Source organism: Xiphophorus maculatus, chromosome 8 (genome assembly GCF_002775205.1).
Source record: "Xiphophorus maculatus strain JP 163 A chromosome 8, X_maculatus-5.0-male, whole genome shotgun sequence".
NCBI classification, from domain to species: domain Eukaryota; kingdom Metazoa; phylum Chordata; class Actinopteri; order Cyprinodontiformes; family Poeciliidae; genus Xiphophorus; species Xiphophorus maculatus.
In genome coordinates, this window is record NC_036450.1 from 24,749,931 (window position 1) to 24,766,449 (window position 16,519).

General features: G+C 40.7%; 1 protein-coding gene across 4 annotated transcripts; it reads right to left on the reverse strand.

The window, feature by feature from the left end:
* Window positions 1–2,729: 2,729 nt before the first annotated feature.
* On the reverse strand, window positions 2,730–15,251 carry LOC102233702 (voltage-dependent anion-selective channel protein 3-like). Of its 4 annotated transcripts, XM_023338415.1 has the most exons (11): window positions 14,969–14,983; window positions 13,858–13,928; window positions 12,890–12,953; window positions 12,331–12,380; window positions 11,999–12,001; window positions 8,080–8,232; window positions 7,911–7,963; window positions 5,558–5,779; window positions 5,328–5,478; window positions 5,179–5,236; window positions 2,730–3,554 (listed from the first exon to the last, which is right to left on the reverse strand). In XM_023338415.1, exons 3-11 carry the CDS (start codon window positions 12,894–12,896, stop codon window positions 3,463–3,465), a joined length of 789 nt encoding a protein of 262 aa, XP_023194183.1. In that variant the 5' UTR covers window positions 12,897–12,953; window positions 13,858–13,928; window positions 14,969–14,983; the 3' UTR covers window positions 2,730–3,462. The 4 variants fall into 4 exon arrangements, with proteins under 4 accessions (XP_023194183.1, XP_005812073.1, XP_005812074.1 ...); XM_005812016.2 differs by lacking the exon at window positions 12,890–12,953 and having other exon boundaries at window positions 14,969–15,249; XM_005812017.2 differs by lacking the exons at window positions 11,999–12,001; window positions 12,890–12,953 and having other exon boundaries at window positions 14,969–15,251.
* Between the last annotated feature and the right edge of the window lie 1,268 nt (window positions 15,252–16,519).

Here is a 16,519-nt window from a genome sequence, read left to right on the forward strand (position 1 = left end):
TCTATGAAACTATGAACTTTTAGACTGGACTGTTTTGCATTTATCTGCAGTTCTCTACTTCTATAGAGTTCTCTGGAGATTAGAGCAATTTTGCATAAAGCGTAGTAATACTTCTATGGAAAATTCTTCACTCTGTTACATTTAGTTCTCTGGACGTCTGTTCATAAGTTTTTGGTTGATGTTTGGACAATTATTCGCACTAGTTTTGGCAGCTGTGCAGCTGGAGGGATTTACTTTTTTACTTTCTGACAAGGTTTTGTTTTTGTGACAGATGGCAGCTGATTAGCATGAATAAACTCAAATAATCCCAGAGGAGCAGGAAAGGAGGATTCATGGTTGGAGAAATAAGAGCAGAGACGGAAGGAGGAAGTTCAAACCGTCTCTTCCATTGAGCATAAAGGTCAAACATCGAATCCACGGGCTTTTCAAACAAACGGCCAGATGGAGAGATTTAAATGGAAGCGTCAAAAGCCAATGAGGTGGATTAGCAGTGTTTGCCAACTGATGGTGTCTTCCAGGACATTGTCTCTGCTACCTGGAAATTGAGCTGTTTGCATGTACTGACAGTAATGAGGCTGTCAGACAGCAGCAGTCTGATGTGTTCCTTCATCTTCATGAAGCTGTTTGTTCTCTAACAAAGCTCTAAGACCTTCATGGAACAGAAATGATTCATGTGGGCCAGTAAAAAATGTAAAGTGGCAGCATTATGTGTTTTCCAGCCACATAGTGCCAGTTATAGAACAATCAAGTAACTTTGCTACTTCCAGTTTTATGAAACTGCTACATCAAATATGACTTAAAAAAAGAAATTTGACTTCAGATTTTAGTGCCCTGAAATTGGGCTTCTGTTTCTTTAAGAAACTCCTGCTCTTTCTGAAACTCCGCCTTCAGGAAGTCATCAAAACATGGCTCCTCTATTAACCCTTTAACAATGTTTTTTTTTTTATTAACCAGCGATGCACTGACTGGCAGATGCACAGTTCCACCGGGTGTTTGCTAGTCTGAAAACAGGATACAGCTAAAATACAAAAACGTATACAATTTTATTTATTGTGAATTATACGGAAGAGGATTAAGGCCGCTGGAAAAAAAAGAAAAAGAAGGCGGTGCTTCTACAATAGGATGTGTTGCAGCATTTAGGTGAGGTTACAAAAACACTGAGGCCTGGACCAGTTAAAACAGAAACATAACCCTCCACATGCATTAGAACCAACATGTGCACGTTTTGTCTTGCTAACCACTAATATTTTTTGCATCCTTCCGGCTGTTGAGTCATTTTCATTGGTCTGTAGCTGCTTGGCAGCATTTGACTCCATTTGTGGTTATTTTGTGGTTTCTTTAATGTTGCAGCGTTTCAACTCTTTGTACAGTCTAATCTCTTTGATATTTTAGCCCTTTTTACTGCAGCCATCTTGGAAGCCTTTCCAAAAATACTCACACCCTTATAGTATGTTTTTTATTACACATTTGTCGTCAGTGCACTTCCTTCGGATTTTACTTACACAACAGAGTGCGTCGTTATGATGTGGAAGGAAAAGGATAAATACTTTCCAACTTTTCAAACAAAAGCCTGTAAATACTCAGCCCCATTTACTCTGATACCCCTACAAAAAAATCCAAAGTAATCAATTTCCACTAAATCCTCTAGTTAGTAAACGTAGACTAACTTTAACATTAGCTACAGTGCATCGATGTATATCCATGTCTTAGAATGGCCTAGTCCAAGTCTGAACCTAAATCCAGTTGAGAATCAGAGGCGGAACTTAAACACTGATGTTCACAGATGCACTCTGTTCAATCTGGGATTCACATATTTTACAAAGATGAGCAAAAATGTGCAAAAGACCCTGAGAGACGTATTTCAGTTTTACTTTACGTTAATGCACCACTTTGTGTCGGCAGGTAAACTTTCATAACCGTTTGTGGTTTTAATGATTTCTTTCATGAATCTTGACAGAGATGCACCGATCCGATATTAACATCTTTATCGGTCAGGATATTGGGGGGAAAAAAAAAATCTAGATCAGGTATCGGTGACAATGTGTTCAGTCTTTAAGGGAAGATCTATTCAGCCTGATTCTATGCTTTGTGCTCTGAGCAATGTCATAGTTTATTTAACATTTTATTTAGAATTCCTAATTACTCTGAACAATTTGAAAGGTTTGTTGAAGTTTTATTTTTTATGTTGTTTTTGTCAGTTTCCGCTTCTTATTTATTTTACATCGGCTGTTATATATTTCTAACTGCGCTGGTTGAACAAACGAAAGTTGTTTTTACATGTTTGACCAAACTTGTGAAGCTTTTGGTATATTTAAGTGCTGCAGTAATGCAGAGTTATCAAATATTTTTGTAATTCAACTACATTTACGGTATGTCTGTGTAAAAAAGAAAGAAAAGTTTTAAATCAACTCAGCTCTGTCTTTATGTATCGGCTCACCTTGGCACCAGAAGTGAAAAAAGTGGATCAGTGAATCCGTAGAATTGGACATGAAAGGTGCAGGAAAAATTTTTTATAAATCAAGACATGTTTCCAGTTTTTTTTACTAGAATTCTTCAATTTACATTGGAAAAAATGAGGTACTGTGTCTAGAAAACAAATGACAACAATCTGAAGGCTAAAATAAATAAGACATCTTAGATGTGTGATGCGGCTGTAGAAACAGTAAAGCTGAGGGCGGGGTGGAGGGGAGATCAGGGGGTGGAGGGGAGATCAGGGGGTGGAGGGGAGGTCGGGGGTGGAGGGGAGGTCGGGGGTGGAGGGGGTTAACAGTGTGGCGATGAACCAGTGAGGACAAGCAGCCGTTACTGGCCAGAGGTCGCTCGAGGAACCGGCCGCGCCTCCATGCAAAACATCCTCGCTATCTTTGTGGCCGCTGAGCCGAGACAGATGAAAGCAACGCTGTAGAAATGCCAAACTAAACTACGGGAAGATACCAGAAGATTCCACCACATTGATTTCACCTGGCAGACAGAGCGGCCACGCAGACGCAAGAGGCTCTCATGAAGGATTTCAGTTGAAACCAAATAAAAACGGGCGTGAGTAAAAACTAAAGTGTTTGAACTTATTTAAAAAAAAAAAAAAAGCAGACACACTGCACCTTTTTAACCAAGCAAAGAAACATCCGCCAGCCTCTGCGGCCATGTTGTCATTCTCTCATGCTTTTAGGTAAAGACTGCTGGGATGAGTTACACACTTTTACACCAACGGTTACGTCTTTCAAGACCTACAGCGAAATAAAATGGTGTGACTTCAGCCAGAACATCAGGAACTCCTTCGCAACCGCGCACCGCCAAATTTCAGGGCCGACACTCCGCCTCCCTAGACTCGACTTTTAGTGTCAGAAATGCTCGTTAGGAGCGCAGAGTGTGTATGGGGGTGTGGGGGTGTGGGGTTAAAGGTGAGTCCAGAGGAGAGGAGCTATATGAAAGGTGGTGCTGTCCGGTGCAGGTGAGGAGTTCTGGTTATGCATCCAGCTCGAAGCCCAACCCCAGCTTGTGTCCGCCTGCGTTGAAGTTCTTCCCGTCGATGAGGGCAGAGAGGGTGAGCTTCACGCCTGCAGACACACCACAACCACAAGGTCTGCAGCAGCGTCCAGCACCAAGTTAAAGCACATAAAAATGAAGGCATGAAGCGGCGAGTGGCTGCAGCTACACACAAAACAGAAAAGCTTAGAAATATCATTTTCCAATCATGGAACATATGGACTTGTTAAATTCATGGATCCAGATCTGTTTTTTAAACAGACCTTGTTGTTCCAGCTTCAACACTTTACCCACTTTTTACCGAGAGTAGAGCGAACATGAAAAGAATCCAGTACGACTGTGAAGACACTTAGAATTTAAAACTTTACATTTTCAGTTCTTTATTTCTGTTGATTTTTTTCCCCCCCAGCCAATTAGATGAAATAAATGTTAAACTTGTTGGCCAAACAGGAAGCAAAATAGTTGATTTAAACAAGCATCGCTTTGCACCACTTCACTCCACAATGTAGACTCTGCAGTCAAAATGTTACACAAGATTTTTTTTCCCTCACTTCCTGTTCTTGATGTCTCTAAGGTGAATTGATATTTCCATCTTTTCCTCACTTCTGTTTATATATTGGGATTTTTGAATCCCATTAAAGACGCAGACAAGTGAAGTTTTCAGCCTGACCTGCCTCTTTTAATCCATAAAGCTTTTTTAATATGTGTAATAATAACTCAAGTGTTATAACATCACAATTCAGCTGCAATGCTCTAATCTTATTTTACTGAAAAACGTCAAACAATCATGGCTGAAACTAACTGCTATTTTAGACATCAACTATTCCACTGATTGTTGCGAAAATTTGGCAGATTTCACAGATTTTTCATTTGACCACTTTTTATAGAATATTAGAAATACTGTAAAAGATGCAAATATCAAGTAATTAATTAACTTTTTAAAATAAGAAACATTTTACTGTGTAAAATGCAACAACGTAACATCCATGAATGTGAACCGGGTGAAGCTACGACTCTGCAACTTGAGTTTTGGATAAAACAGGGAAAATTATTTTATTCAAGTGTAAAAATGTATATTTATTTTGTACAGATTTGGCTTAATTACTTACTCCGAATGTGTTGTTGTTTTCAGCAAATTGCCTTTAATTGAGTCTGTATACTCCAGCTACCGATTAATCAATTTGTAAATTGGTTGGCAACTAATTGAATAATGGATTCATCCCGATTAATCGTTTCAGTTCCAGAAGTAAAACACTTTTTTTGTCACTGCAGTCAGTCCCTTCTCTCTTGGCAGAGCAAAAAGACTCAAATCTTCGCCCCGATAACATCGTGAGAATCAGCAGATCACAGATCACCCAAAATGAAGGAAGTCGGTTCCCTGCTACTGACCAGAGGTGATGAAGACGAGTGGAACTAAATATCCTGCAGTACTGGACCAGAACCTGTTACAGGCTGCAAAAAACTCAGTACTGCTGGCCTATTACTTTTATGTATCAATCAAATTAATTACATTTTGTGGTTTTAATGTGACAAAATAAGAAAAAGACCAAGGGGTGTGAGCAATTTTGTCAGTCTGGATGAAAACTGAAACAGACTTTACACCCCCGGTCACAAAACTTGTTTCTACACAACCTGAAGGTCTCAACCAAAATTCCTGGGCTGGTCAGAGCCGCCCGGTTCTGAGGCGGAGCCTACCTGGCCGAAGGCTCTGGGTGTAGCCGACTCCAATCAGGCTGGCATTGTTCACTTTGGCCTAAGGGAGGAAACATAATAAGCTGTGAACAGAGAACAAACAACGACAAGAGGTTGAAAGCCTTTTGCCAGAGTGAAACCGGAGCACTCACTGACAGAGAGGTGTCCTTGTCCAGCATGTATTTGCCTGCGACGCCGAAGCGAGTGTTGTTGCTGCCGGCGGTCCAGGCCAGGGTGATCGCCGTCTCCAGCTTGTCGTCCACCTTCTGGTAGATGGAGCCGCTGAACTCGCTGCCTTCGTTACTGAGAGAGAAGCGGGAAGAAAGCGTTGGGAGACGTGTCGCCGAGGCCCAGACCCGGTGAACTTGGACCAAATACTCACACGCAGGTGTGCACCTGAAAGTCCGTAGACTTGAACCCCAGGGCGAAGTTGTGGTGGCTCGGTTTGGATTTGGTGGCGTCGTAGAGCGTCTGGTAGCCGCCCAGCCAGCCTTCGAAGCCCAGCACAACAGAGCCGTGGACAATGGGGCCCTGCAGGTCCACGTCGCAGGCCAGGTTCATACTCTGGCACTTGTAGCCCGTCTTCAGCTTGCCAGTTTTCTTGCTATAAAGTCAAGCAGCGACTTGTCTTCATTACAGAACTGCATTAAAACCATATATTTACAATCTTACTGTATAAACAGACACACAACGGGGTTTTCTTTCTCACTGTCTGACATTGAATCAGTTTCCACTTTTACATTTTGTAGGTTGTTGGGATTACAAACATGAATTTTATTGCTAAATGCCAAAACACTGACAGAATTTCGTTGGTTTCTTCCCATCAGAAGTTTACAAAAAATTCCCACATATTTGGTAGAATTGCTAATTCAGCTTGAAATGTTTCGGATCTTCCTCCACAAACTTCTAACAATAGTTTCCTTTAAATCTGATCCATTCCTAAAGACAGAATGACCAAACTGAGACAGCTTTGTGGGTTCAGGGTTTCTCCCAGTGTATTATCAGCCTGGCGGGCCACCAGGCTTCACTTGCCCCACCATGACTTCTGATACACCTGCAAATTTTTGTAACTTTGAACATTTCTTAACACAAAAGCGTGGTCGGCTCACTGGTGCACCCCTACCAACGGGCTTAGCAGGTTTTCTGGGGGAAACCCTGAGGATGCCTTACCCACACACACCTTTTCCACTCTTCCCACTCATTTCTGTGGGCCTAAGATCAAGGTTTTGTGACGTCAACGACAAAACATCGACTTTGTTTTCTTCGTGATCACTTTGGTTGTATTCTTTATGCTTGATGCATCCGCCAACTTGCTACAACAACTTTGCCCAGAGCAAATTTTCCACACCGCGCATCTCTGAAATTTTGCAACTATGCGGACAGTTCAGTGTGGAAAAACATGGTGGACAAGCAAGAGCTCCTCTTGGTGGATGTTCAAAAAGACAGAGGACTTCATGATTCTGCCCACAAGCACCTCCATGCTCTCGGGTGTCGGCATGTTGCAACTAAGGGGGAACGATCCAGAGTATTAATGCTGTAAAAATGGTGTCGACCAGATTTCGCACGTCTTTTTTCCCCGTGCGGAACGTACATGTGGATTTGGAAGACCAGTTTGTTTCCAAGCTTTAACTTCCTGGCTGATGTTGATGGTGACCAAGTTCTAACAGCTGTTCAGCCCAGATGAGTACAGAACTCATTTTATTGGGAAAACGTCCCTCTCATCTGGATGGACCGACCAGACTTGCGGTGCTCTACATTTGTCTTCCTGGTATCTTGGTTGGGTTCTTTGGGTTTCTCCATGATGTCTCACAAGAAGCCAACGCATCCAGACGTGTTCCTCCATTACAAAGCCTAAGCCTAAGCTAAGTCCAAGTGTCGAAGCTTTCCCAGATTGATAAAACGTGGTTGTTTTTATATATGTAAACTCTAACTTTGAGTTCATTTAGTGAACAGAAATAATTTTACTAATCTTAACTGACCTAAAACAGGAAAATCTTCATTTGATGTAATGCCGACAGTGAGAAAAAGATTGTGTCTTTTGATAAGCACATATGTAAATGTGTGGTTTCACCCATACGTCTTCCTGTTAAAGCAACATTTGTTAACGAAGACGCAACGGGTTGCTTTTGAAAAACAACTTTGTTGCATTTTCTAATAGCTTACAGAAAAATCTGGCAATTACAACGGATCAGGCCAGGCTATGGACTGCTTTTTAAAATTACAATAATAAAGTCGTGACAGCGGATTAAAGAGGAATAGACAGACGTTTGCTAAATCGTTTCAGATTCCTGCTACTGATAATAGCAGAGGTGTGAAGATTAAGTACTTCCTTATTTGTAAAACTGACATCAAAGTCTAACTTCACAAGATACTCAACATCTATATAAATAAGTTTCATTTATTTGTTCTCAAAAAAAAAAAATCACCACTTCATTATCATAATGAATATTACGACTGTTTTCCTGTAATATTATGATTATTTTTGTCTTGTTGCATCTTTTTTTTTGGTATTATCACATCGTCCTTCAGAAATTATTGCTACTTTATTTTGTATTATTATTACTTTATTTGTATGTAATATGTAATAATAATCGTATTATTACAAAAGAAATAAAAGATTTGTAACAATCGATTTCGTCAAATGTATTCAGATGTATGAAGGTGAATAAAAGTAACATCAGAACCTTCTTGGACTGCACCAACCTAGAGGCTGACATGGTCTAAAGCGGCCTCACCCTGTGTTTGGTACAAAGGAAGTTTCCGTGCCGATCTTCAGTCCTTTAGCAAGCTGAAGAGGAAAGCTTAGTGTCAGCACATTTAAACTGGCAGAACATTTGCAACATTTAACAATGACTTGCAGGGGGAAACTAAATAAACAACAACAACAAAAAAACACAGACACACCTTGTCCTCCACAGTGACCTCATTAACCAACACGTTGTCCGTGTTCCACTTCTGGCTGATGGTCAAGCTGTGATCCGTTATCTTGTACTTGGTCTCCAGGTTGCCAGTAGCCTTCCCTGTGTCCATGTTGCTGAAGCCCGTAGAGTGAAACTCCTGCACAGCGAGAAGAAGGGGGACGAGGTAACAGCCTGGCGGAGCGCCTCAACTGTTATTACAGGTTAAAAATGTAAAAAAAAAAAATACCCACAACCTTAACTGAACCAGATTAGGAACAACAACAAAAAAACGTTAGTGGAGAGGAAAAAAGAAAGGACAAATCGTGTTTCAATTCCAGGGTTTAATGTGTCTGGACCTGATTTTTCGGTAGCACTTTATTTGACGGGGTGTGCATAAGACTGACATGATATAAAACCTGTCATGAAGTTGAAGGAGTTTTCATAAAGTGTCATTATTTACTGAATGATACTTCATGCCTGCAGTCGTAAACATTCATGAAAACTACTTCAACTCTATGACAGGTTTTATGTCATGTTTATGACATATATGACATATGTAATGTCAGTCTAATGCACACCCCGTCAAATAAAGTGTTACCAATTTTCCTAACTAATAGCTCACAGGACCGTATTCAGCAGCAATAGCTTGTCATCTGATTTTATCAGATCATATTTCTACAGTTCATTAAGGTTTGTGGTTTTATTTTCCAGTCGTTCTGATGCAGCTGAACGTTGTTCCGACAGGTCCGCTGCTCATCATCAACTTTCAAAGCCTAACTCCTGCTGCTTTGTAGAGAGGAGAGTCTTGCTTTTGACAACATTTGCAAGCGAACCACTCTTGTTCAGTCTATCGTTCCTTCCCCGTCACGAACGCTAACATTTCACACGCCGGCCGAGGCGTTCTTTCTTAAAGATCATTTTTATCGTGTCCTGATACGCAGAACTCTAGTATTAGAAGGAAGTTGTTCTTTCTTTTTCCACAGCATGCACTTGAACCAGTAGAGTAACACCTGCACATGTGGATATCTCTGATCTCATGCAAGGAGGCGCCACTTACAAAGCATGTACAAGGAACAGAAGACCGACAGAAAATGTGGATAAAATCAAGAAAAGTAAAACATCTTTTATACTACCACCATGTTGAAAACATATGATGATGTCATAAAGCTAGGGTTAACATATGCAGACAGAAAAGTTAGGTGCAAACAAAACATAAATGACTGAAAAACGATACTTTAAAAAAAATAAAAAATGTTCTCCCATTGACAGTAAAAGTTCAGTCAAAGAATTTAAAATATCAATTTTTCCACATTTTAATTGTTAACTAGGTTGTGGCTTTTTTCTTATGGAAGCATGAATTAAGTCAGATTAAAAATATAGATTGTTTTTGAAACATTCCTCAACAGTATTTGTCCATTCAACATATATTACTACTGTCATCTGAATACGCATAATAAGTCTGAAACCGCTGGGTCTGGGTCATGTGTTTTCCTAGTGTAAACTTTACTGAAAGTTTGTTTCAGTGAACTTTGCAACATTTTGACAAAACTGGTTCTGCTTTTCCGCCGAAACCAAAGTCAAAACAATATAAACACCGATGCTTATCTCGTAATAGGTTTCTTCCTTGTTGAGATGGACATGTCGGAAGGTTTTTAGGGCATCCCACAGATGATCATTTTCAACAACTCAAATTATGTTTCTCATAAAAAACCCTGAGCGGGTCTTCACACACTGTTTGGTAAAAGTAGAGAGGAAATAACATGAAAAACAAACAAACAAAAACCAAAAAAAAACCCTGGAAAACCTTTGTTTTTCCTCAAGTTTCCACAAATTATATGGAGATAATATAAAGAACTTGCCAACACTGCCCTCCAGTGGCAGAAATATGCAACTACACACAATACATAGAATTTTCCTGAAGCTGTTTAATATTCTGAAAATGTTTAAAATTAAGAATTTTAGTTCTCCACAGTAATCATTTCCTCGTGTCATAACAGGTGGAGCTAAGTAAAGAATCTCGTATTTTAACTCAGGTTTGAGTTAAACCCACCTGAGTTTAACAAGTTTATAACTTAACAAGTTTAAAAATTGTTTGCAGGGAAACGAACCAAGTAGTGCTGAGTTCAAAGACACGGTGTCAAAATTAGCTGGATTCTTCATCTTAATACTAAATCCCTAAATGCACAGATGTACCATTTGTGATATATCCATCTGTTATGGTTTGTTCATTTGCAGAGAAATGAATAGAAGAGGTGCACTGATTGCACTTTTCTGGCCGATCGCCGATCTTTAAAAACCCCAAACTAGTTTTCTCATTTTAAACAGGGTTAAACAGATTACAATGTAGCAAATTCAATTTAATTCAAAAATAATTTTGATCTCAATTAAATGATGTATCTCATATTACTCAAGGTTTTCCAAAAACGAGTCGGAGAGGCTATTGGCCGTGGGCAGGAAGGGTCTCCCGTAGTGGTCTAAATTACGGCAAATTTGAGGAAGCCTCTGACTGAAGACGAGACAAATTGAATCAATATGTTTGATTCTATGTTACCATATATGAACCAAAAATAAAATAACCCTCCTCAGATAAACGCTAAAAACAAACTTGTTTATCATTGAGGGCAGAAAAAAAGTAAAAAAGTAAACAAGAAAAAAAAAATCAAAGTTCTACTTTCCGTCTTTACTTTTTGTCGCACTTAAATGTTTCAGATCATCAAACTAAGTTGAATATCAGACAAACACAACATGAGGGTTTTGCATTAGGATTTTGTCCACTGTTCTTTACAGAACTGTTTTAATTCAGCCAAACTCCAGAGTTTTAGAGCAGAAAAAAGCCTGGTTTTCGTCCAGACCAGCCATTTCTTCTTCCTGCTGCTTTTCTCCTGGGACTGAATCCCATTTTACTGCTTCACTTGCAAATAAACACACAGATTACATCTTGACACGGTCAAGAGAGGACGGCCATCAGGAACTAGATGAACACGTCTGCATCACCCTGAACCCGAATATCAATACAAACTGAGCTATTAACAGGTTTCTATGATTTCACCAGGCTTGTTATGCAACAGAGATGATGGAGAAATAGAAGATAACCAGACGCTGGATTCTGAGTAGTACTATGTATTTTCAAAACACACAGAACCATTTTATAGCATAAGCAAGTAACTGTTAAGTTCTGCTACATATCAAATATAATCAAAAATTGACTTTGTAAATTGACTGCCTCTTTAAGAAATCCCTGCTCTTTCTGAAACTTCGCCTTCCGGAAGTCGTCACAACATGGCTCCTCTGCTAACCTTTTAACGTTTTCACCAGCGTTGCTCTGAGAAGTAGCTCCTACAATGAGCTGAGCAGAAGTGCAGTTCAACCAGATGTTTGCTAATTGCTCCTGGCTAGTCTGAAGGACTAGCCAGTTTTCAAGCTTGGAAGCTTGAGAATTGCAGCTCTGTATTTGAAGGCGGGGCTAGGTCCACCCAGGCGTTTTGCACAGCTGAATGGTTACCACGGAGATTAAAGGATTTGTCAAACATGCATGAAATAATCAAAGCAGCACTTCAGGTAAGTTTTTGATGAGGGAATAACATTATAACATCATGTAAAGCGCAAAAAAGTTGATTTTACAGAATACTGCCCCTTTAAGAAACTTATAGATGTCAGTAGGAATATTTTAGACGTCTAGAGGTTTCCCTTTGAGCTTTAACTGTAAGGAAGGTTAAAATGTTTCTCTATTCTTGATATTATACTCTGAGACCACAACTGACAGAAACAAACTCGAACATTACAGACAAAAAGAAACGTAAAAGAAAATATGAAACAGACAGTAAAAGCAAAGGATTGGGTGAATGGAGCTCTGCGTGACACGGTGGGAGGGGCGGGGAGTGGGTGGCCAGAGCGGTCAGTTAGGTTCGGGACGTCCATCTTACCATCTACGTTAGAGCGCGAGCAGTCCGGGGCGGCAGCATGGAAACAGAGCGGCGGTTAGGAAAGGAAAGGCAGAGAGGCAGACGGCCAATCACGGCCCGTCACGTTTCTCTGCCAGTGAGGTCAGGTAAAGCGAAGGAGCCGGAACGCCAGCGGCGCTCGGCATCCTGGGAAACCTTAAAGCTCAGATACACAGCGGTTACTGGTGCCTAAAGGAGCGTGAAGCAGAAGATGTGCAACAGCAACTCTGCAGGTGTCTGAGCGGTGGTGAGCGGATGGCTGGAGAGCAGCAGGATGAGGAAGGAGAAATGGAGCAAAGAAAAGGAGTTCTCACCACTCCATTGTCAGACCTGGTCTTCAGCTCTATCTTCACAGCCCCGAAGCCTGTTGGGTTCAAAACACACGCACAGTGAGCAGGAGGACTCCACTGCAGGTGTTAGCCGATCCAATGTCGCAGAGAAGCAACCAACTCAATTTAAAGATTTTTTAAGACCATTGTGAACGAAATTTAAGGCCTGCACCACAAATTTATGGCCTGCATCTTTTTTGTTGTACAAAAGAAAACGGCATGTCTTATTTATTCTGGTAGTGCTGAGGTTTTTTGCACAGAATGCATGTAACAATGTATTGGTTGAGCCAATACCCATGATAGGCACAAAAAAGCTAGCTAGCAAGGGTATATTAGCAGCTAATTAGCAGTAGCCTCAACCGCCTCAAGTCACAGAAAGGAACGGAAGCATCGGAAACGTTTGCCTGACAGAAAAAAAGTTTTTTTTATTTATTTAAGTTTCTTTTTGGCTCTAGTGGCCTTTATTTGAAAGTGCTAAGACAGGAAGTAAGTACAGAGAGAGAGGGAAGACGTGTGGCAAAGGTCACCAGGCCGGGAATCGAACCTGCCATGTCGAGGACTAAGGGGTGTGGGTTGTGCTTAACCCCTGCGCCACCACAGGACCCCGCCTGACAGGAAAGTACAGCAAGAAAAATTACAAGATTAAATACTTCTGCCACAAAAACATTTAAGATTAACATATTTAAGGCTAACTTGCATTTTTTCAGATGAATTTAAGACATTTAGTGCCTAAAATGTCTTAAACGGTACATTAACGTGGATTCAGTCAAAATGTATCTAAAATTCATTTTAGATGCATGAATTTAAGACATTTTAAGGATGCGTGGACACTGTGATCACTAGTACCAACACTCAATTGACTTAAGTGAACCAATCCGGTTTAAGTATTCACTTCCTGACTGTGAAAAGGTCAACACGCTAAATGTGACGGAATTCTGCCACTCCAGTAACTAACGTGTTTTCAAACTTTATTGATTTTTCACAAACAAAATGCTCCTGTTTGTACAAATTTCTTTCTGCAGAAATAATGTACGCGTCATGACGTAGCCATGTGCATCTGATTTTTGGAAGTACAAGTGTTGTTGTCGTAGACGTTTCTTTTGAAACACTGGCTGTTATGTCACATCCCTTCCTCCATTGGTGTCCGTAGAAAATATTTTTGCTGGGTCATTTTTGAATCGCTCCCTCTCCTAAATGGCATCATGTAAAGACATGAGCCCAGTCAGATTTTTAGATCAAAGGGTCCCGGTCCTCACAGTGCAAGAATTTTTTTGGATACTGGTAACCGCGTTTAAATGAGACGGGTCTGTTCGAGATGATGCACCCCTTGCATCCTCTGCTACGTTCATTCAGCAGATTAGCGTTCTCACAGCCGTTTCACAAGGAACAGCAATTTTTCTAGTCTGTACTACGACTTGGCAAAAAAAACAAACAAAAAAAACAAAACAGGTTGCTCTCTTCAGAGATTCCCAGCAGCGAATAATATTTTCCTGTGGTTAAAACATTACTCACCGTAGCCCTTGCTGAAGATGTCCTTGGCGGCCTTGCCAAGGTCCGTGTATGTAGGAGGACTATCCATTTTTCTGACAAAGACAAAAGTAGAAAAACTGTTTAAACCACAGCTGCAAAAATTATAAGTAGCTACAGCTAAAATACCCAGATAACAGACTGATATTTTCATTATGCAATTACAGCCAAAAGGTAAAATTGGAAACATTTTTCTTTTTTCTTTTATTGTCTTTGACTTGCATAAAAATTTCTTCTATTGCTGCACTTTGCAAGCAAAACTGGAATTGGTTAATTTGCTAACTCAAGTGGCTTTTAAAGGTGTTCAGATTTTGTCATCTTGGAACTATGAACCTTTAATTAAAGACACCAAAGTCTACTTTTAGTTTCATGGGTAGAGGGCAAACAGATGGTTGGACAGACAGATGGGTGGGTGGAAGGAAAGGGAAGGAAGAAAAGAAGGGAAAAAAGAAAGAAGCAAGGAAGGAAGGATAAGGATGGGTGACAAAATGATGGATGAGGCTAGATGGATGATAGATGGAAGCAAGGAAGGAATAAAGGAACAAAAAGAAGGATTAGGAAGGATGAATCTGGGGCTAATTAGTGGAAGGAAGGAAGAATGAATGAAGTATCTATGCTTCATTCTGAGCGGTGAACCTTCATTAATACCACCAGGGATGTAGAAGAGGTTGGAACCTCCTCTGTTATCACCAGATAGTTGTAGCATCTCTGCCGGGGGGACAAAGGACAGCAGACGGGCCAGTGAGGGAGCTGAGGGGGGTTCAGCTTGCTGCTCAGGTTAACCTGAACGAGGAGAGTTAGTTGGTCCCACCCTGCACCCAGTCAAACCCCCACTCAGCTGATAAATGCCAGGATAACGCCGCCTTTCCAAATGTTTGCCCTAAAAACGTGGAAAAGCCTTCCTCCAGGGATTACGCTGTGCTTTTCCTGGCTCGGCATCATTACATAATGGACGCCGTTAGCTAGTGCGCTACGACGCGCTCGGAAGAAATGCAGCCAAACGCTGGAAACAAACGCGATAGTTGATAATGACGCACGCGCCCTAAAGCCCTGCGGTGCGTTTTGAGGTTCGGTCGTGTTGTCAAAGGCTCCTCACCAGTCCAGCAGAACCGTATCCACAAAGCCTACAGAGGACCTTGGCGTGATGCTGCTGAGAGGATTGCCAGCTAGCCTAGCTACGCGCTGCTTTTTCTGAAGACAGGGCACAATGAAGGAGACCTACTAATGAGCATGCGCGCGCTGCCAGCGCCATCTACTAAAAGCTTGGAGTTATCCCTCGTTTTTGTTTCGCATTTCCATAAATTTTCGATAGACATGTCTGTCACGTTAAATGTAAATCAATACAATAGTGAACAAAAGAAAACATAAGAAATATTAAGGCAAGCACGCAGGTGCCATCTGTGTTGGCACCACACCTGTGCGCGTGCAGTCGCGCTCGCTGCTGCACGCAGGCGCTGTTGTCATGGTTGCCTAGAGACACCACACACCTTGCTGGATGCTGCATTCAACATCCGCGTCTTTTTTTTTTTCTGTTTTTTTTTTTTAAATGTCCACTTGATACTCCACCACAGTCAGACGGTGAGGATGAACAGAAAGCACATTTTTCAAATATGTCAGGGACGGTTTTGTGTGGAGCTAAATTGGTGCCATAAAATTTGTTGAAAAGAAAAACGACTTGGAACTGGAAAAATTGAAATATAAAAAAAAATATTGAAAAAAAAAATTGGAAACTGGAAAAAGTTTTGAAACTGAAAAAAAATTGAAAATGTGTAATAAATATTTGAAAATAAAAAAAGTGAAACTGAAAAAAAATCCAACTACTCTTTATATTCACTTTTTTTTCAACTTCAAACATTTTTGAAAATAATTTTTCAGTTTTTTTTTTCTTTAAAAAAAAAAACGTTATGGCCCCAATTTAACTCCATACTTACCACTCTGTAAAGGTGTTTGCAGTCTGAAATTATACCACCAGATGTCACCACAGCTCCTGTAAAAAGTTAACATTTTCACCTGTAGTTTCAACAGCACAGGTGTTTCACTCTGGCAGCCTATAGGCTTAATGGTAGAGTGGACTCTGACTGGGTCAGCAGTCCATCCCAGTAACAGACAACCATACACGCATGAGAACACGTTTCTCCTTGTAAAAAGGAACCTGACCAGGATTTGAATAAAGCTGGGATTGAAATAACTTTTTCTCTAAGTTATGACTCTTGTATTTAAATTTAATGGTTGCTATGCTAAACATCTTCAACTAAAATCCAGTGAACATGCTTTCGCAAAAAAAAAAAAAAAAGAGAGAGAGAAATTGTGTGACCTTCCAGGTTCTTGGTAGGAAAATAAAACCTAGCTAATCTTTTCGGAGGATTGGTGTGTGTGGAGGTGGGGGCGTGTGTGGGTGTGTGTGTATGTCGCGCGCGCGCGTGTGTGTGTGTGTGTGTGTGTGTGTGTATCGACATGTTAACTATCAAATCTTCATCTTTTTTTTTCTGATGTCACGCAGATTAAAGTAAACAGTTGGCTTCTGGTTCCCTCACACAGGTGCTTACACACTCCCACACACACACACACACACAAAAAGACACAGACAGAGAGAGAGAGAGAAAGAGAGAGAGACAGAGAGAGAGAGAACAGTTCCTCCAGCACAATT